This window comes from Scylla paramamosain, chromosome 31, assembly GCF_035594125.1.
Source record: "Scylla paramamosain isolate STU-SP2022 chromosome 31, ASM3559412v1, whole genome shotgun sequence".
NCBI classification, from domain to species: domain Eukaryota; kingdom Metazoa; phylum Arthropoda; class Malacostraca; order Decapoda; family Portunidae; genus Scylla; species Scylla paramamosain.
In genome coordinates, this window is record NC_087181.1 from 10,756,317 (window position 1) to 10,778,745 (window position 22,429).

General features: G+C 37.5%; 1 protein-coding gene and 1 long non-coding RNA gene across 3 annotated transcripts in view; both read right to left on the bottom strand.

The window, feature by feature from the left end:
- LOC135116470 (uncharacterized) overlaps positions 1-56 on the bottom strand; it is an 89,696-nt gene extending 89,640 nt beyond the window's left edge. Inside the window, exon 1 of one of the 2 annotated variants that reach the window (XR_010276353.1) lies at positions 1-54. This exon is cut by the window's left edge and continues 223 nt beyond it. This is a non-coding gene — a long non-coding RNA (uncharacterized LOC135116470). The other variant, XR_010276351.1, reaches the window with a different exon arrangement.
- A 297-nt stretch (positions 57-353) lies between these two features.
- LOC135116472 (dorsal-ventral patterning protein Sog-like) overlaps positions 354-22,429 on the bottom strand; it is a 113,067-nt gene continuing 90,991 nt past the window's right edge. The window contains exons 9-12 of the mRNA XM_064033949.1: positions 21,379-21,500; positions 17,007-17,240; positions 16,086-16,166; positions 354-15,435 (exon numbers count right to left, since the gene is read on the bottom strand). Coding sequence (XP_063890019.1) covers positions 15,265-15,435; positions 16,086-16,166; positions 17,007-17,240; positions 21,379-21,500 — 608 coding nt within the window. The 3' untranslated portion in view covers positions 354-15,264. The remainder of the gene's footprint in view (positions 15,436-16,085; positions 16,167-17,006; positions 17,241-21,378; positions 21,501-22,429) is intronic.

Genomic DNA, 22,429 nt, shown 5'->3' on the forward strand with positions numbered 1-22,429 from the left:
AGATGTATTTATTTGTTTATTCTCTCTCTCTCTCTCTCTCTCTCTCTCTCTCTCTCTCTCTCTCTCTCTCTCTGATATATATATATATATATATATATATATATATATATATATATATATATATATATATATATATATATATATATATATATATATATATATATATATATATATATATATATAATTTTTTTTTCTTGTCAGATTAATGTTGTATTTATTGTTATTGTCTTATTTGTTTGATTTTATAATGTAGCTCTTTGGTGTAGTTATTTTTTTGTTTGTTTGTTTGTTTGTTCTCCAGCAGTGCGCGAGGATAGGATAATTTTTTTTTTCATAATACAGAAAGGACAGAATCATATTGGTTTTATTTATTCATTTAGAACAACAACAAAAATTTATGTACATTTTTTTAGGAATGCTAAGAAAATATAAATATACATTTATTTGACTAAGTCATACACAGATAAGATTAAAATACTTGTAAGAACATGAGAAATGGAGAGAAAGACGTAAGGAGAAAGAAAAAAAATAATAATACACAGCTAAATGGAAAGATAAGATGACAGAGACAGATAGACAGACAGACAGACAAAAAAGACGAGAGGATATTAAACCAATACGCAGAACATTCATCAAGTTTAATCAACACACAGCAACACCCACCAGCAGCTGTCAGACACTTCGTCACCACAATAAAACACAAATATGACCACCTAGAACCAATCCACGTTAGCCTCGACAAAATAAAGCTTTCTGAAACTCATACACGTTACTTCAATACACCTCGCCCTCTCCCGGCCCAGAAATTCTAAATGGAGAATGCATGTGGTTGGGAGCGAGACAGAGCGAGGCTGGGCTAAGATGGACTGGCCGAGGTGGTGATGGTGGTGGGTGGCTGGGCTAGGCCTGGTTGGGTGGCTGTCTGTATAACTCTGTATGGCTGGATTAGGCAAAATGTATACTCTGCTTCTTCATTTCATTATCCTGTCAGTATATTAGACAAGTTCTCAGCCTCCTTATGTGTCACTTATATGCACACTGTTTTATATTGTGTTTCATGTGTCTTTACATTATTCAGCCTCATGTCATTATATACTATACTCATACTGTCGCCATACATTGCTATACTCATTTAAGGTGTTGCTGTTATACGTATACTTTCATTCCTAAGTCACCATGCATTACACAGTTCTATAGTCCTTCCCTAATCATTCCTTGGCCACCATACAACTGTCAGTCTCTGACCGTATTCTGAAACGCTTTGCTTTTTCACCAAGCGTGTTTTCGAAGGCCAAAGAGATGACCAGCTGGGTTCTTAAGAGTATTTTTCCAGTTCATAATGTAGAAATTTTGTCAATCTTTCACTAGAACTATGGAAACGCCCTTGGAAACCCGTGTCACTTCAACTACATTGAGGCTTTTGAATGTAGTGGAGGTGCAGCCAGAAATGTTTCAGAATATGGTACTTTAGTTTCAGTACAAAGCTTTTTCTTTCAGTTTTTGGCACTGATCTACTGTAATAATGTATCATCTTTCCTGTATCAGTCGTAAAAGAACAGATCTCAACCAGAATTATAAGAGACACTTAAAATTCTCTCCCATGGTATTCTTATTGTTGCATAGTGCATTGTGAAGGCAGGCAAGCTTATTGGCCATGTATTTACAAGTGTTTCAGTAATAAGTCCACCCTCAGTGTTATGAAGTAAAAAAAAATCATTATATTTGACTGGCATTTTCATATCAGTAACTCTTCATTCAGTGCATAGTAAGAGTTTATTTAATGTGTTTATGTATGTATGTATGTATGTATGTAGCTTATTCTTTCTATAGTGAAGAGGAAGATTATGATAGATATTTTTTCTTGGTTTTCAATGTGTAAAAATATCATTAAAAGTTGGAAGTCTTTACTGTTGGAGTTTGATTCTCATTCTGAGTATGTGCTGAAAAATGTGGTGTCAAAAAGGCTTGGATTCTTCAGTGATGGAGTCTGATTCTCTCATTATTTGCTAGTTTAGGGGAGAGGTGGTGGGAAGGGGATCCAACTCGATAAATGGTGGAGTTGTACTCATTTTTGACACAGACATTCTTCTCTAACACCAGGTGAAACTCTCTCTCTCTCTCTCTCTCTCTCTCTCTCTCTCTCTCTCTCTCTCTCTCTCTCTCTCTCTCTCTCTCTCTCTCTCTCTCTCTCTCAAAATGCTGCCAGAAGCAATGAAAATAAAGAAAAAGAAAGAAAAGAATTATACTATTGTAAATATTCATGATGATGCTGATGATGAAATGAGGTAGAGAAGAGAAGGGGAAAATATATATAGGGATGAATAAACTATGAATGAATAAAAAAGATAAGGAAAGACTTTTAATTCTGAGGGAAAGATGAGAATGAAATCGTTAATGCATGAAAGGTGTCAATTTTCACTCTTTCCAGTTCAACAATATCAAACCAAAGTAAGCCAAAGAGATTCAAGTCTGATAATAAAGTCTTGAATGTGCAGCAGACAGAGTTTGCTTTACAAATTCCTATACAGTACAGTACACATTGTGCCAACACAGCTTTTACATATCCTTGGGTGATGCTGTTTATGCTGTATTGTATGCTGTGTATGCTGCCAAACACACACACACACACACACACACACACACACACACAAACTAACTCTCTCTCTCTCTCTCTCTCTCTCTCTCTCTCTCTCTCTCTCTCTCTCTCTCTCTCTCTCTCTCTCTTGCCTCAACACAGCAAGACATAACCAGCCAAGATTTTCAGCATAATCCATCTACTTATACTGATTCAACTTAATGGACAAGGGAGTAATGTGATACCATATAACAGCCTCGCATGCAATGAACCTACAATATCCAGCTGTTCCTACATGTAGCCTCACTCGTTGCATAATTAACAAGGCCCTCCAACACACACACACACACACACACACACACACACACACACACACACAAAAAATATTACCCTTGCTATTAAATTGTGATGCACTGAGTGAGTTTGACTGCATGTGTGGCTGTGTGTGGTGACTGTGTGATGAGTGTGGTGGTGTGTGGTGACTGGGTGATTGAGTGTGGTGGCTTGTGTGGTGACTGTGATGGTGTGGCTGTGTGATGAGTGAATAGATGTGTGGTGACTAGGCAGTGGTGATGGTGTCAGTATATGTGTATGACTGATGAGTTTTATATTTGTTTTGTATTTATATTTAAGTTTGTAATGTCCTGTCTGTTTGTAAGTGATGGTGATGATGGTGATGGCGGTGATGGTGTTAGTATGCACATATGTGTGACTAAGTGATGAACTTTTAACAGTATCTTTTTTTATATTTAAGTTTGTAATGTCCTGTCTATTAATGATTGTGATGATGGTGATAATAATGATGGTGTTGAATGTTTCCATCCATCACTGCCAAGACTCAAAATCTTGCAGGTGTTGTGCCACTGTCCACACCTGCAGGAGAGAGGTCACACCTGCACTAAAGAGTCACACAGGTACACACGCAACAAGCCATGAAGTGTGTGAAATGTGATTAGAATTTTTTTATGATTTTTTTTTTTTTTTTTTTTCTTATATGAAATAGTCAAGTTTTTTTTCTTAAGTGGTCCAGGAGAAAGGGTTAGCTAAGTCAATTATTAAGTTTTCTTTTTTAATTAACACTATCTGCCATAAATGACTAGTTTGCATAGTACAGTTATTATTATTATTACTATTATTATTATTATCATTATTTTAGTTATAAATATTTACAATGAAAAAGAAGAAGAATGGAAAGATTAAAAAAGAAAAAGACAATTGAATGTAATCATTATACAGCATACTCTTTATAATGGAAAGAGAAAACTTGTAATAAAAAATAAATTAATCCTATACACTTCCATATGAAAATGCCAGATGTCACAAATGCATACATACAAAACATCTCTTTCTTTTTAATATCAACCTACATCACACCTTACCATTATACCCTGCAACACTGCCAACACTGCACGCACACACACACACACACACACACACACACACACACTAGTGACATGAAGAGCTACCTGCTTCTCTGTGTGTGTGTGTGTGTGTGTGTGTGTGTGTGTCCTCTGTTTAATATTGTATGGTCTCTCTCTCTCTCTCTCTCTCTCTCTCTCTCTCTCTCTCTCTCTCTCTCTCTCTCTCTCTCTCTCTCTCTCTCTCTCTCTCTCTCTGCCATCTCCAGAATACATACTGCGAAGCATTGTGAATCTGCACACATTACTCTTAATACAATAATGCATTAGGCACATTACAGTGATAGTGCAATGTTTTAGTCCTTCATTTCCAACATCACATTCTGAAACAGTTCACATCTCAAACTTATAATAGAAATGTATATAAAAAGGTGTGATTTTTAAAAAGTTGCTCACAAATTTTTGCACAAACACTCAGTGGAATAAATAATAAACAGAGGACATAAAACAAATGCCTGTCTCAATAACCACCTCATCATTACAACAACAGTATCACCAATTGGAGTGCATCAAGGCAGCACAACAACTCCACAACACCACAACACCACCAGCTGACCCACACACATTACCTCCTTTGAGTTTTAAGGCACGCATCACAACACAGTGTCACATGGCTTAACTAAACATTGTCTTGCTGCCACCAACTTGCCAAACATTCACAAGAACCTGTTTCCCTCAAGCCTATATCTCTCTATGGAGCCTCACTAACTTTCAAGAGAACCTACAGTACATAGTTTTCAGCCTTACAAACATCCACAAGACCCAAACTTGTATCTGTATGTATCTCTTTGAAGCCTCACATTCACAAGAACCTCTACAGTTTCCTGGCTCACAAACACACAAGAACACTGCCTACTTTCAAATCTGTATCAAGAGAACCTATACAGTTTTCACCCTCACAAATATTCAAGAGAACCTTGCAGTTCTCAGCCTCACTAAATCTCTGCTTCTCCACACTGAGCAGTTCATGTGTCGTGAGGAGTGAGTGACTTAAACTTGTGTCTCTATTAGGAATCTCACTAACATTCATGAGAACCTATACAGTTTAATACCTCACACTGTTTCTGCCCCTTCACACTGAGCAGTCTGTATGGTTTGAGGAGTGATTGAGTGAGTGTGTGAGTGAGTGAGTGAGTGAATGAGTGTTTAACTGAAGAAAAGATGACTTCATGACAGAAATTTTGCAGTGCAAGTGATATGAGAGCTATTTTTTCTTATTCTCTTTCTCATCTTTACTGCTGTCATGTGGAGAGAAAGAATGAGAATGAGTGAATGAGGCAAGTGAGATATTGTGTACTGTTTGGTAAAGACTATAGTAGGTAGACTTTAAAAGACTTTACAAGACTTTACAATGTCCTGAAGTGTGACCAAGACTTCAAGGATCAGATGTCAGTAGGTAGACTTTACAAATCCTAAACAGAGACTGAAAACTCAACCCTTCCATGCATTGGATCACAAAGCACTGAGACATTTCTTTCTTTCCACAGCTGCCTCACATCATAATGGCTAGACCCTGCAAAATGTAGTTTTTCTATTTTTTATAGGCATTAATAAAGACTTCATATAAAGCCTCCAACATTGTCAGTTAATGTATATAATGGTGAAAGGGTTAAGTATTTGACTAAGTTGAATAAACCTGTGTAACTTGAAGGCTCATTCATGAAAACACACAGCCTATCTTTCCCAATTCAAAAACATCATTATCATCATCATTTTGTTTAGCATTCTTATTTTACTTATTGTATTAGATGTTCAAAGGATAAGATACCTTGCTATCAATCTATGTAATTTCAGTCACTCCTTCTCTTCCTCTCTTCCTTAACACAACGTTCCTGCAGTACTCTCACAATTTCTTCCTTTCACATGAAATTGAAGTTGGACATTTAAAGGATTGCATATACCTTACTATCAACCTGTCACTCCCTCTCTTCCTCTCCCAACACAAGTCCCCAGGTATCATTAACTAAACACATCCCTGCAGTACTGATATGATCTCTTCCTTTCACCTTCCTTCCTTTCCAACACCACAACACCACAACAACCACAACACCACAACAACCACAACACCAGAAGCAAGACAGTACTTAACAGACTCATGTGACCTAACCTGACCTCAGCTGAACTGAGGCCATACACAAGAAACATGCCTTGCCTCCCCACTCTCTCTCTCTCTCTCTCTCTCTCTCTCTCTCTCTCTCTCTCTCTCTCTCTCTCTCTCTCTCTCTCTCTCTCTCTCTCTCTCACAGTGCACAATATGGCACACAAAACAATATTTGATTAGGAAATGTACCCAATAAGGCCCATGCAGAAGGCCAGTCAAAACATAACACCTGGAACCAGTCTGCCTGTCTGTCTGTACACCAAGCCAACATCACACAAAGGTAAACAGACACACACTTCAAAATAGTCACCTGGATTTGCTCGGAAAACAATCTGGTGGCATCTTGAGAAGTTTGTGCCTTTAATTTTACCCTCTAGATGAAGACTTAATAAAGAGAACTACAGTATACTCACAATGCATTATTGACTCAGAGATACTAAATATTTTACGACACAGAGGAACCCAAAAACACCTGACACACTTTCTCTCTTTCTCTCATCTTCACTGCCTCCTCTCCATGTCTTCACTTCCTTATACTCAATACCCAAAGAATGTGAAGAAAAAAAATAATAATGTGTGAGGAAACTGACTTTCTATAACATAAGTCCATCACAGCTCCTCGTAATATCAAATCAGACACAAAACACCCAAGAAACATAGTCAAATGCTGTACCATCCTCCTTTCCACTGTAATCTGTATGCGCCTTCAAGCTTACACCCATTGGAACACTCAGAATCAATCAGGCTTTGTAAGGACAGTAACAGTGGATCACAGGATATAAGACTGAGGAAAGAGCTTGAGACAGTGGAGAAGAGAAGTATGCTAACAGGCTTCACCAGTTTCCAACTTTTGCAAGGAGAGTTAGTCAGTCTGAGAAGGTAAGACTGAGAAGTGCTTAAGATAAAGAGGGGCATGTTTGCAGGCTTTCAACCCACTGTTCTTATGTTTTGTATGGAGATAAGAAGAATGACAGGATAACTGACTTCCAACTATTCTTAGTAAGGAGAGTGTGAATCAAACAGAGCAAATAAGACTGAGAAAAAAGCTTAAGATAATGAAGAATAGTACATTACAATGCTTAAGACCATTAGTTTTTAAGCTCTGTAAGGAGATGATGAGTATTAGCTGATCAGAGGATGTAAGACTTAGGAAATGCTTAAAGTACCTTGTCATTGCTACCTATGTGTGTATGATATTAATCTATACATGGTTTGGGTACACATATATGGCTATAGTCACTACAAAGATTGCATGTGGAAGAGTGCAAATGCAAATGCATACACACTTATCATACGTCACATTTTACAACTGTTTAGCAATAATTAACTGCATATTTTATTATTTATTTTCTTATTTTTTTCCTTTCTCTAGTACTGTATTTTTTAGCTTATTTTTTTGTGTTTTCTTTATTGTTCACAATTCAGTTTATAAAGGAGTTGCATTGGGGATTTAAAATTTTTATTATTGTTATCATTATTATTTTATCTTATTTATTTATTTATTACTATTTTTCTTTTTTTAAGCATATACATTCTAGTTTCTCCTCCATCTATTGGATTTTAGGTCTACCTTTAACAAGGATCTACTCTCTCTCTCTCTCTCTCTCTCTCTCTCTCTCTCTCTCTCTCTCTCTCTCTCTCTTTCTGTGCAAGGATGGACGGTGTTGTTGCATAAGATGGAGTACAATTAATTTTTAAAGGCCACAGTTGTAACATAACATGCTTCCTTCACATCACCAACACAACACTTCCTGCAATATATTTTGGTTTAAAGTCAGTCTCTCTCTCTCTCTCTCTCTCTCTCTCTCTCTCTCTCTCTCTCTCTCTCTCTCTCTCTCTCTCTCTCTCTCTCTCTCTCTCTCTCTCTCTCTCTCTCTCTCTCTCTCTCTCTCTCTTTCACAATATATCTTAGTTAATTGTCTTTCCTTGAGGAAATTTGGTTATTTTGATTAAATTTAAGTTATGAGTGTTGGCCAGGCAAGACTCAAGATTTTGCACTTATCCATTCAACAATTCAACACATCTCTTGATTAACAGGAATCTTTTAGCATTAGTCTCATTTCTCTCAGCCTCACACTCTATAAATCTACTCATGCATCAGAATAGAGAGAAAACTATTAGGTTTGACTCTGCACTCATCCATATAGGAATGCAACACATCTCTTAATTAACACGCGCCTTTTATCACTATTTACATTACCAACCTCACTCTTTGTAAGTCTACTAATGTGTCAGAACTGGAGAGAAAAATTAGATTTAAGATTCTGCTCTTATATGTATAAGAATTCAACACATCTCTTAATTAACAAGAGCCTTTCATCACTACTTACATTACCAACCTCACTCTATGTAAATCTACTAATGCATTAGGACAGGAGAGAAAAATATTGCTCCTCTACATTTCCTCTTTCACTAAAATGGTTCATGAAAATAGAATTTCAGCAAAGAGTAACAATTAGAGATTTTGATTTAGCTTGAGGTTAAGATAGTGTTGTGTGTGGAGTGTGTTTCATTACCTAGAAAGGATCCAATGCTGTGTTTCATTACCTGTAAGGAATCTAGAACTACAGTACTGATTCAGGGAGTGAACAACAAGTATGTGCCCACTTAAGTATGTATGTATAAATATACCTCCATAACAATCAGTAGCATCAGAGAAAACAAAAAAATAAAAATAAATAAATAAATAGTAAAACAACATCATAGCATTTCCTCCATCATGAATGCATCTTTTAGGAACTTACAAATAGATACAACATTGCAGCCTACTCATACTATAGGCAAGGAATTGTCAACGTTAGCTAAGAATAGAATGGGAGCGAGTGAGAAGCCCCAGCATGTCAATAGATAAATAATGCTGTACATCTCACTCTGTCACTCTAAGGGAGGGGAATCGGTCTGGACATCACCAACAGGGCTGCCATGGGTTGCCGTTCCTTGTGTCACTACCCAATGCGTCAGTAACCCTAGAAATGCATGTGCTCTAAGCTGGCTGGGGTGCAGGGTTATGAATCTGGTGAGGCAGGGAGGAAGGGAGAGATGGAGGGAAAAAAAGAGAGTTTGAGATGAGGAGGGAGGTAAAGAAAAGAAGGAAAAGAATGACAGGAAGAAAACAATTTGGAGAGGTTAGAAGGGAAGTAAAGGAAGGAAGGAAGAGAAGGAGAGGGAAAAAGAGTTTGTTGAGGTGAGGAGGGAGGTAAAAGTGGGAAGGAAAGGAGAGACATGAAAAAAGGGAGTCTGACAAGGATAGAAGAGAGTAGAAATGGAGTTTGGTGTGGAGGGACAGAGAAAAAATGAGACTGGTGAGTATGGAGGGATGGAGGGAAGGTAGCAAGTCTGGGAAGACAAGGAGCAAGGTACAGGAGAGGAGAATGAGGAGGGGTGAGTGTGCCAGAGTGAGGTGTCCCTACAGCAGCAAAGGCTTAACATTGTGCCCTCAGAAGTACACAGAAATACACAAAACACACAAAACACATGCAGCAGATGTCAATGTCATTAAAAAAACACAGATACAAAATAAAGCAGATAAAAAAAAAGATTACTTAAGTCTCAGCTAGCACAACGACCACTAAACAATACAAACAACTATAGAAACTAAACTACCGTAACATTACTCCGTCCTTTGAATAGAAGCAGTAGCCTCCACAGTTAGAATATATATCAGTAATATGATATACTAAAATGCACCATGGGAGAGTATATGTGAGTTTACCCTCTTCAAGTCAGAGACAGGGAGAGGCAAGACTTCAGAGTTACTACAGTACAAAGAAACCTACAAGTAATTATTGAGCTTGGCAAAATTACCTCTCTACTTGAGGATGGGTGAAAAAAAAGTAAGTCTTGCCCACCATGACAGAGTGAAGAGAGGAATGGGAGACTAGAGAACAGGGAAAGAGAAAGAAGAGACACAGAAAGCAACTGAGAGAGCAAGAAAGAAGAGAAATAGATAGTAAACTGAGGAAGAGAAAAAAAAGTAGAAAGCAAAGAAAGAAACAGAAGATTAAAGAAAAGAGATACAAAAGGAAGATAAACAGAAAGCAAATTGTGAGAGAAAAAGAGAAATGAAATATACAAATGATAAAAGAAGGAAACAGAGTGAAGAAGGGATAAGAAATAGGGAGATAGGGAGAAAAGAAAGTTAAAAAGGGAGGAAGTAAGGCCAGGAAAAGGGAAATAGGGAGACGGGAAGAAAAGGCAGTGCTTGAAATTGACTAAATGTTTTTAACTAAGATATAAATACCATACTTATGAAAAATAGTGAATGTGTAAGTGAGTGATGAAGAAATGAACTCTGAGAAAAAAAAAGGACTTAAAAAGGAGACACACAAAAATGGAGAATGGAAGAGAAGAGGACAATGATAAGAATGAAGTATAATGCAACTATGGAAGGAAAAAATAATGAATGGCAAGAATGAGAGAAAAAATGGGTTGAGGAGATTCTAATTTCTTCCTTTATGGAAAAAAAAAAAAATCAAACTAAAAACAAATTTCATAAAACTCCATCACCACAAATTTCCTTAAAAAAAAGATAAAGAATAAATAAACAAAAAAGAAAAGGAAAGAAAATACATAAAAAAAAGTACAGAATCCAGCAAATAATAACTCACAAACACAATAAAATAAACTACATCATCATCACCATCACCATCATCACTATCATCATCACCATCAGCTAACACCTATAAGTATGCATATTTTTCCTCTAGCAGTTTAGAAGACAAAAAAAAAAAAAAGGAAAAGGAAAAACAAATAAAAAAAAGTAAATGGAAAAAAACTGTCAGATTGAGAAAACACCCGTCATCTTTGGTACTAGAATGAATAGACTCACAGTTGAGGCGTGAAGGGAAGACCTAACCCTCAGTGGTGGCCAGACAAAACAAAACCAAGGCTGTCACGTCCAAAACATAACCAAGTGCTGTATTCTGAAACGCTTTGCTCTCTCACCACAATTATAAATTTCCAGAAGCCAAGTGAAGAAATTATTATAGTTGAGGTCTTCACAGATGCTTTTTTTTCTATTTTTTTTCTATTTATGATGTAGGATTCTTGTTTAACTACTGGGATCATGAAAATAGCCTTTAAAAGTTCTAATGATATTCACTAGAGCCTCTCAAAGGTGAAAAATCATAAAAACATCCTTAAAAACTCTATTAACTTCCACTAGAGCCTGTTAAAGATGTAGAATCCTAGTCAAGTTGTCACTTAAATCATACAAACATCCTTGAAAATCTTAACAACTTCCACTAGAGCATGTCAAAGGTGCAGTATCCATTCAAAAACATCCTTGAAAATCCTAATAACCCCAACTAGAGCCCTTTAAAGGTTCAGAATCATTGTCAAACTATCACTTGAATCATAAAAACATCATCGAAAACCCCGACATCTCCCACTGGCACCTGTTACAAGTCTAGTTGCGATAAGACACCAAAGCGTTTGAGAACACAGTGCTCCGTGCAATGCTAAGAATCATATTCGACATTAATGTAAGTTACTAAGTGGTATATTAGCTTATGACTCAAGTACATAAGGTATATAATGCATAATCATACTCTCGCTGGGAGTTGACAGATGCTCAAGTGCTTACTACATGCCTTTGCTATAGCTGTATAATAATATTGAAGCATATGAGTGTTTGAAGTCACTATATATATATATATATGTGTATATATATATATATATATATATATATATATATATATATATATATATATATATATATATATATATATATATATATATATATATATATATATATATATATATATATATATATATATATATATATATATATATATATATGAGGGTGTACTCAGTTCATTCTTTTCTAATATATCAAAAAGCTCTTCCTTTACATTATTCTATGCTATTATGACCATCAGTTTTCACAAAAAATGCCTTCTAAGTAAGTATTGCAATTCTTCATTTAAAATCCTTCTCTACAATCTCCAGACTTTCACCAAAAAATATCTTACTACTATCGCAGCTCTTCCTTTACACATGTACACATCTACACAACGTCCTGTCTATGAACCTCACAAGAAATGCCATCCTACTGTAGCAAGTCACAAGATGGGGATGCAATGGAAGATGAAGTGCATGGATGGCATCAACACACACACACACACACACACACACACACACACACACACACACACACACACACACACACACACACACACACACACACACACCACAGCATCCCTGGCACAGCTGCATCCCACCAGCTGGGCCACTCGTGCTACTCAGAGGGGCTTGGTGTGACAGCTCAGACCAAAGAGGATACCAGAACTTAAAGGCCTCATAGAAAAACTGAGAAACTGATCTAAAGGTGACATTAGCTGGGCACCAATGGCCTTTCTGGAGTGCAAACTTGTGCCTGAACTGAAAAACTTGAGTCCAACACCTTACAAAGCAGGCCAGTTAGGAAGGATAACAGAGTAGACTTTGTAATATCACAGGAAAAAAATGAGAAACTGAACTTAAGGTGACATCAGTTGGGCTGGCCTTTCTTGGGTGCAAACCTCTGCCTGGACTTAAAAATTTGAGTCCAGCACCTTACACAGCAGGCCAGTTGGGGTGGATAACAGAATATACTTTGTAATATCACAGGAAAAACTGAGAAACTGATCTGAAGTTGACATTATTTGGCTACAAGAGGCTTTTTAAAGGTTTGAACCTCTGTCTGTTACAATTCACCAATCAGGTGAGTTGAAGATAACATAACAGGTCTTGAAACATCATGGAAAAGCTAAGAAACTGATCTGAACATTATGTCAGTTGGACACAAGAGGCTTTCACTGGTGCTTTCAGGGTTTAAACTTCTTCCTGGACTTGAAAATTTAAGTCCCATGCATTATCAAAGCAGCCAAGATGATTGTTAAAGTCTTGCTTGACCTGACTGTCCTGTGACTGCACCAATTGTTACAGTAACTCTCTTAGTAAGCAAAAGAAAGATGTGTTGGAGTGATTCATATATCCAACAAAGGCCTCAAATTGTATCTACCTTCATATATCAAAGCTGAGATGAACTTAATATCATAGAAAATCTTTTAATCTTTAGCTTTAGATTATGGTAAAGTGTTCCTCATATTCTTAGTCTGGCTTGAAATGAAAATCCCTTGTGTGTTTCAATGTGCATGCAAAATTATGAATATCAGAAGCCTGTCATCCCAATATCTTTCATTCATCAACCTTTCCCTTTTAACTATGCCATGAGAATAATAGCTACTCATTCTAGGCTTGTACATTTTTTTATATCAACAAATCTACTTCCATTTCTATTTCTATTACATGGACAGTTATATTTCCCACATTTCCTTTCCATTTCTATTTATGCACATTTCTCCCAAGATCTTTGCTTCCTTTCCAACATATTACATATCTTTCATCGTCTGTATGATTCTGTTTCCTCAATTTCCACTGTCAAATGGCTCACCAGGAGAGGGCGGTGCTTCCCTCACCATCAACTCAGCCTGTCGTCTTGCTCCCACACTCTCATCCCCTCAACTTGTGATGCTTCAATTTCACAGTTCTCGTCATCACATTGGAAAAACCTGCCTGCATCTTGTTTTCTCATAATCTTTTGCACACTCCACAGTTTTATCCATTACATTGCCTAAGTCTTGTTTTCTTAAATTTTTTTTCCATATTCCAAAGTTTTATCCAGTGAAGCAACTCTCTTTACACTTGCTTGCATTTTATTTTCTTGGTTTTCTCATAATTCCATTCATTTTTCAGAATTTCATCCATTAAAGCAGCTGTCCCCATCACACTAGGCTAATTGTTTTCTTGCAATTTTCACCACATACCAAAGTTTTGTCCACTGAAGCAACTCTCAATGAGAAAACTTGCCTAAATCTTGTTTTTTCATAATTTTCTTCACACCAAACTTTTGTCCATCACATTAAAAAATTGCCTCTTGTTTCCTTGCTTTTCTCCATATTCCAGGTGTCTATGTAATATAACCACATGTTTCACCTGTATTTCTTCCAATATATCACTCCACATGGCTTTTCTTGAACTCTTCTTCCTTCCAGTACTTTCGTAATTCACAATATAACATTTGAGTCAATTTTCACTTCTTAGAATCATGTCAATTTTCTCTTTTAGTCTCAGTATTTTTTAGATACCAGTTCCTGCTCTGGTTCTTACTCTGTTAAGTGCAATACTCACAAGTCAGTGTCTATATATGAATGTGTTTCTGTCAGGCTAGTCTTGTGGGAATACAGTTTTCAACATTTATCTCACCACCTCTCCTTCACCACCACACACACACTGTCTACTGTTCACCATTGCCTTTGCACATGATGACATCACTACAAAGCATTTATGGATGACTGGGGAGGACAACTATACACTGCATAGGTACTGCTCCTTGTGATCACCAATAAGCCAGCCCTTCGTCAACATTACATCTAAAGGACATGGTATCAAAATCACTCCACTTGATGTCAATCACCCTTCCAGTGCAGAAGTGCAGTGTCTGGCTGGCACATGTCATGTCACTGCTGTGGTTCACTAATACAATGTTTCTGTCTCTGAGACAGTCGTGCATTACAGTGTGACTCATACTTGTCAGCATAGACACACAAACACATGAAATTTGTCACAGATATTAAAGCAATCATATTTTTTACCCCTCACATTCCTCTCATTCTCACTTTCTCTCTGGCAGCATCAACACACACCCTTCCAAGTTTCCAAGCATCCCTGCCAATGACAAACATCTGCAACTCAGGGCCTCCTCTAAACACATCATATTTGCCACAGGCAAAAAGCGATCATGTTTTAAATCCCTTGTATATATATATATATATATATATATATATATATATATATATATATATATATATATATATATATATATATATATATATATATATATATATATATCTCTGGCAACATCAACACACACCTTTCCAATTCTCCAAGTATCTCTGTCAATGACAAAGAACATCAGCTACTCAGCCTCCTCTAAACACATCAAGTATGCCACAGGTATAAAGCAATAATTTTTTTATCCTTTATAACTCCCTCTCTCTTTCAGTCTCTGGCACCTTTCCAAGCATCTCTGCCCTTGACAAGCCAAAGAACATCTACTCTGGGCATCCTCTTCCCCTCAAGTCAGGCTTACCTCAGACCTCAGACTCCTACACACTGGCCCTCCCCCACTAGCCATTCCCCGGGTAGCGCTTGGGCTTGAGGTGGCTCTTGTTCTCCCAGGATGGCCGCAGGGTGCTGTTCTCATTGACACAGTGGGGGCAGCACTCCTGTCGGTCCAGCATGATCTCCTGGCACTGAATGGTGGGGCACTTCACATTAACGCAGGTGATGTTACTTTCCTGGGAATGTGAAGGTGGTTGTGGTTGTAACTGTTGCCTTAGGTAGCTTTAACTTAACCTAATGTAACCTAACTTAACCTGGGGAGATGAAGGGATGGTTGTGGCTGTGACTGTTGCTTTGGATATCTTCAACTTAATGTAACCTAATGTAACCTAAATGCAATCTAACCTTAATGTAACTTAATGTAACCTAACTTAATGTAACTAACCTATCCTGACTGGATGAATGAATGGCTGTGGTTGTGACTATTGTCTTGTGGAGTTTTAATCTAACCTAACCTAACACAACATTCTATATCATAACACAGTCACATATTGCTCTGTACAAGCCATCAACTGGCAAGCTATTTCTTTCATTATAAGAACCTGAAAACATAAGAATATAAGGGAAGCTGCAGGAATCTGTCAGGCCTACATGTGGCAGTCCCTGTGTGAAATATACATACTGATTTCCACTTATCATCCTCATCCATGAATTTATCTACTCTTTTAAAGCTCCCTAATGACAGCACAAGTAGTTTGATTATTGATTTGAGTTGATTCCATTATCAACCACTCTGATTATCATTATTATCATTCATTCTACATCCCTACTCCTGATTTTTTTTCAGAATTCACACCATGCAATACAAACATATGAACTCACTCACCTTACAGTTACAGATGAGACACTTGTAGTAACCAATAGTGTTGATCCGAGGGTGAAACAGTTCCCCATTCTCGTACAGCTTCTGCAAACAGGTACAGTGAGAATAAGAATGCTGTGGATTGATGCAATACAAGGAAAGACCAAAGGGGAAGTATGAGGAAATAAAGCAGTGCAGGAAAAATCAAAGGAAAAGGAATAGATAATGGGGAAGAATACTCAAGGGTAGTGAAATAATAATTCTATATACTGATTCAATACATGGAGAGACCCAAAGGTGAGTATGAAGAAATAAACTAAGAGAATTAAAGAAAAAGGAGTAGATAGTAAGGGAAAATTACACATGAAGGGAAAATGAAGAGGAAACAGGAATCTACAAGGCAAAGAAATGTAGAATAGGTATAACAACAACAACACTCTTATCTTACTAAAGACAATCCTAACTTAGCCTGACATCTCATAGCTCACTTAACTTGGTATTTTCATGTTCATATTGATAAACTCTAGAACTCCTTGCCTGTTCCTGTATTTCCTCCTTCCTTCAGCTACCTATAACATTTCAAGATACTTCTCCAACTTTTGATAACACTTTTATTCCTTTTCTTTTGAGACTGGCACCTCAGTGGGCCTTTTTTTATTCATATATAGATTTTTGTTACCTTTGGCCAGTACCCCTCTTACATAAAAAGAAAAATAATCTCACAGCTAACTTATCTTAATTTTCTGTGTTGTTGTTGTTGTAAAGACAAATAACAAATACAATAATGACAATAGCAAGAGGCCCTCACATTATCCCAGACAACCCTAACCTAACCTAACATCTAAATTATCCTGCCTTTCTATGATATTTTAAAGAGAAATAACAACAAAAATTAGAATAACAACAACAACAACAATAATGGCAACAACAACAAGAGGCCCTCACATTATCCCAGTGACATCCTCCATTGTTAAGAATAGTGTCTCTGCGGTCCTCAGGACGCCATACACCCTCATTCATGAATCCAGGTGGTGGGGAGACAAGGGTGGGCATGGGTTGGGGTGGCCGGCACCGGGCACAGCAGGACCCCGCCACATGCTCCATCTCATCAGGGACACAGGGCAGGTCTGGACATGGCTCTCTGGCACATTTCAGTGTTGGGTGGCCTGTTGCGTTGAGCTGAGGGACACGGAATGTTTGCTATTAGCACAATTCTGGTTGTAATAGTAGTGGTGGTAGTAATAGTAATTACTGTTATAGCAATAGTATCTTCTATCTTGTAATTTCTCAAAGACAGGCACTAGAAACAGTCACCTAGCTTCAAGTTGAGCTTAGGGACATGACACTGAGAACATAAGAATGTAAGGGAAACTTATGATGATAGTGGTATTCAGGAGTCTTGAGAGAGAGAGGAGCAGTGAATTAAAGACACAAGCCTGTCCTAGTTTGGTCATGTGGAGAGAAAAAATGGGAACACCCCAGTGAAGTGTGTTAAACATTTTGAAGTGGAGGGGACGAGTGGTGATTGGCAGACCAATGAAGACACAAAGACATGGGTGTGCATTCCCAAACATTTTGGCGCCACGTCTCATCTTGGCGACTCTTAATAGGCTGTAGTGGAAGTTATTGTGGCTTGCAAGGGTGTTGTTATAGAGCTATTGTGGCTTTTGAGAGTGTTTTCATGAGTTATTGTGGCTTTCAAGGATGTTTTCATGCTTTTAGTGAGAGTTCAGAAAGCTGTTGTGGAAGTTATTGTGGCTTTCAAGGATGTTGTCATTGACTTATTGTGGCTTTCAAGGGTGTTTTCATGATTCTAATGATAGTTTAAGATGCTGTAGTGGATGCAGTTATGGCTTTCAAGGATGTTTTCATAATTCTAGAGATAGCTTAAAAGTTGTAGTGGAAGTTATCATAGTTTTCATTGATGGTTTCATGATTCTAGTGATAGCTTAAGAGTTGTAGTGGAAGTTATCACAGTTTTTAAGGGTGCTTACATGATTCCAGTGACAGTTTAATAAGAATTCTGCATCATCAGTGGAAAAACAGTATTGAGAACCTGACAAATCACCTCTGTGGTCTTTCAAAACATTCCTCATAAAATCCTGAAGTATTTAGAAATATGGGCTACTGTGCTACAGAAAAACCAACAAACCAACACCTCAACAAACCCACTGCGCACGACAGATACCTTGGCATGCTGCCACCACCACAAGGCTGATGCATGTAAACAAGCCAGCTGTCTCTCAAAACAATAATAATAACAATCAGAAAGACATCATGTCAGACATATCACCACCTGTTACTTATCATTGCCTTATCATTGGGTGTCACTTATCTCATACGCAGGTCTGTCATCAATCATGCATTACAGTTTTGACATTACAGTCTCCTCATGTCCTCACAAACCAAGACATGCCCTTCACTTTGCTTGCCACAGCTCTTACTCAATAAACTGACAAGCCACAGATTTTACAGAACAATCCTGAGGGATGGAAGTCATACATTACAGTCTTACTATTACAGTCTCCTCAAATGGCCTTCACTCTGCCTACCACAGCCCTTACTCACAATAAACTCACAAAATGCAGGTTTAGAGTATGATCCTGAGGGAGAGAAATTAATAATCTAATCATCAATATACTTTTAGTACCATTGTCTTAGGTTTGCTTGGTAAAATTAATTAGGGTGACTTGAATAACTACAGCATCATAGAATTATCAGCAATCAAGGAGTTTTTTCTGAAGGAGTGAAATGAGTGAGGTAGTCATTAGCATATTATAGCACCAGTAGTTTTAGCTATGCAGGGTGACTTAAACAAGTACCATAGAGTCATTAGAAATCCAGGAGTTATTCTGAGTTATTCTGAAGGAGCAAAATCAGGTTTCTAGTCTTCTATCTATTCATCAAAACATTTTAGTGTCCATGTTTTTATTCTATCCAGTGAAGTGAAGCAGTGTGACTTAAGTAAATATCACAGTGTCATTAGCAGTCAAAAGTTATTCTGAAAGAGCAAAATGAGGTTTCTAGTCTTCTGTCCAGTTATCAAAACACTTCAGCATCAGCAGTTTTAGTTCTCCTTGGTCAAGTGATATAGAGTGACTGAAACAAGCAGCACAGAATCATTAGCAGGCAGTGAGGTGAACCAAGGCAGCAGGAGAGCCTGGAAGGTGGTGGTGGTGGTGGTGGTGGTGGTGGTGGCACAACCCGGATATGACGCCATGACTCCTGCACCCAATAACACAGCACAATGTGAGCTGCATGCGGCCCACCCAATACATTACAACACACCGCACTAATTAGTATGGAGCAATGTGACTGCCAAATATGTAGCCAATACTGTAAGGGTTGACAGCGCACATACAGAGCACCACTTGTCAAGGGCGTAAGGGCTGTGCTGGTGGTGGAGGGAGGCGCCTGCTGCTGCCCCTGGACCATGACTGCACTCCCAACCAATCTATTACTCCTGCCTGCATATTCCTTTTTGGGGACACTAATCTTTGTCTCAAGAATGGGATGAGTGATGGTATTTTCAACATTATATTCCAGAATTACTATTATTTGTAACTTTGATTATCACTGTTCCTATTATTCTGTTCTATTACTCTATCATGTGTGTTCCTTGTTTGAGATACTAACCTTTACCTAATTTTAATATTACATTATATTCTAGGATTACTATTCATAAAATATTCCCACTACCCTTGTTCCTGAAAATATATTACCCCACAATCATTATTAAAAATTTACTCTACTGATATGATAAACAAAATCTCTTGGGGTGTAGTAGGGCTGTCCATTAGACTATCGCTTTCCGCTATTAAGGCTAAGAGTGTGAATGAGTGTGTGGATAAGTGTGTGGTGTCTTGTCTGGGTTGCCGTGTGGAATTGGCAGCCTGGTATATAGATAGACATAGATAGAATATGATAGAAATACTGTGATTGTCCAGTGGGTGACATCTTTTTTTATAGATACATATCTCGATTGATAAAAGATTACAAGGACTTGCTGCATCAGATATCAGAGAAGGCCAGCCTGACTTTTTAAAACTTGCACATAGAGGTTATAGAAAGAAGATAAACAAGAAAAGAATAGTTGGTGATATCACAGTGCATCATAATTTTTTTCCTCTTGAATGATAAAGGAATATGAAACAGTGAATTACTATGAATATATATCTCTGTAGGAGTGTCTATGAGATGAAAATTAAGTAGAACTGCAAAGAATAGGAGCAAGAGAAGAAGCACTGAAGAGAAGCAACCCATCCACACAGAGAAAAGAAGAACATCCTATTAAACACATCAGGAAAACATCTATATAGCAAGAACAAAGAGAAACAAGCCAAGACCCATAATAAGAAGAGAAAAAATCACCCTGGAAAAGACATCAGGAAAATCTCTATATAATGAAAACAAAGAGGAACAAGCCAAGACTCACACTAAGAAGAGAAAAAAGAACACCATAGTAAACACATCAGGAAAACATCTTCTATATAACAAAAACAAAGAGGAACAAGCCAAGACCCACACACAGAAGAGAAAAGATCACCCTGGTAAGAACATCAGGAAAACATCTATATAACAAAAACAAAGAGGAACAACTCAAGATCCACACAGAGAAGAAGGAAGAAGAATACTCTGATTACATTAAGCAAGTACCCTCCTCTGTATTACATGAAGCTACCCGCCTGCATGTCACTGGGTACACATGAGCACCAAGGAGACACAAGACACAGATGAAAGGGGAGGGAAAATGAATACCTTGACAAACACACACAAAAAAAAAAAAAAAAAAAAAAAAAAAAAAAAAAAAAAAAAAAAAAAACTTTCTTCTGTATTACATGAAGGTGATGCTCAAGGTGACACAAGAAATTGAGGTGATAGAAAATGAATACCATGATAAATAAAGAAAAAATTCATATTATCAAGAAACAGATAATAAGGAAACACAGGAAACAGAGACAGAGAGATGAAAGAAAATTAATACCTTGATAAATAAAGAAAAGCAAAACTTAGAAACACAGACTGAGGTGAAAGACAATAAATAGAATGGTGAATAAAGAAAAAAAAGACTCCTGTATATTGCATGACGAGACCCATCTGTGAGTCACCAAGCACTAGGGAAACAAGAAACAAAAATGAAGTAAAATAGAAAACATAAAATACAATAAAAATACAAAGACTCCCAATATTTCATGAAGATTCCCAGCTGTGAGTCACTGAGCACTAAGACAAAACACCAGGGAAACACAGGGAGGCACAGGCACCACAAATACCCAGCGCCACAACACAAGGTGAATGAGGCAGAACACTCACTCACCTCACAGCTGCAGGAGACACATTTGTCAAAGCCATAGGGTGCCAGGAAGGGGTGCCAGACGGTGCCTACGTGGTGCCGCTGCTCGTTCAGCTCACACATGGCACTTTCACCTATCATGCTGCCTGTGTGTGGAAGAGTGTCAGTTGGTGGGGGCAGAGAAATGACTAGAAAATAACAGTGTCAGTTGGTATGGCAGAGAAATTAGTGTAAAATAAAGATTCCTGTTTGATTCTCAGTTCTACATCAATAGATAAATAGACAATTTTATTGGTCACATGTACTTTTCTGCTTAATAGATACATTACAATACATTTTTTTTTTTGTCCAAACTACAAAGACTATATATTAAAAGCTTTATAAAACTATTCATTCATACATCTGTCCATTAAATCTGCTAAGTTGCTACTTCTTTTTATATTTTCATTCTCACTAAATTTTCTGGCTGCCTGTGTGTGTGTGTGTGTGTGTGTGTGTGTGTGTGTGTGTGTGTGTATGAGTGTCAGTATGTATGGTAGAGAAATTAATGTAAAATAAAAGATTCCTGTTTGATTCTTAGTTCTGCATCAATTTATCTTTCTATTTAAACCATGTTTTTTTTTTTTTTTCTGGCTGCCTGTGTGCACGTGTGTGCATGAATATCAGTTTATATGGGATAGAAATTCACTAAAAATAAAGATTCTTGTTTGATTATTAGTTCTTCATCAATACATCTTCCCATTAAACCAACCAAACTATCACCATTTCTTTATCTATTCTTCCTCCACCAAATTTTCTTGCACCACTCTCCTTGGATCCTGAAGTCCCCCACACAGCAGTTGGAAATCCCTGATGTCATTGGCTAAGCACTGAGGAAGGAGCAGCCAGGGACAGGAGGCTCAAGGTAACACACTTTGCCACTCAAGCCATGGCAATTGCTATGGTGCAACAGAGGTTTGGTCGACCTTGACTGGCTGGCCACTACACTGAGGCTCCCATGACTGTCCTATGCTCACACCTCATACCAATCATCACCATCTTATTCAATGGTTCTCAAATAGTGGAAGGTGGAATA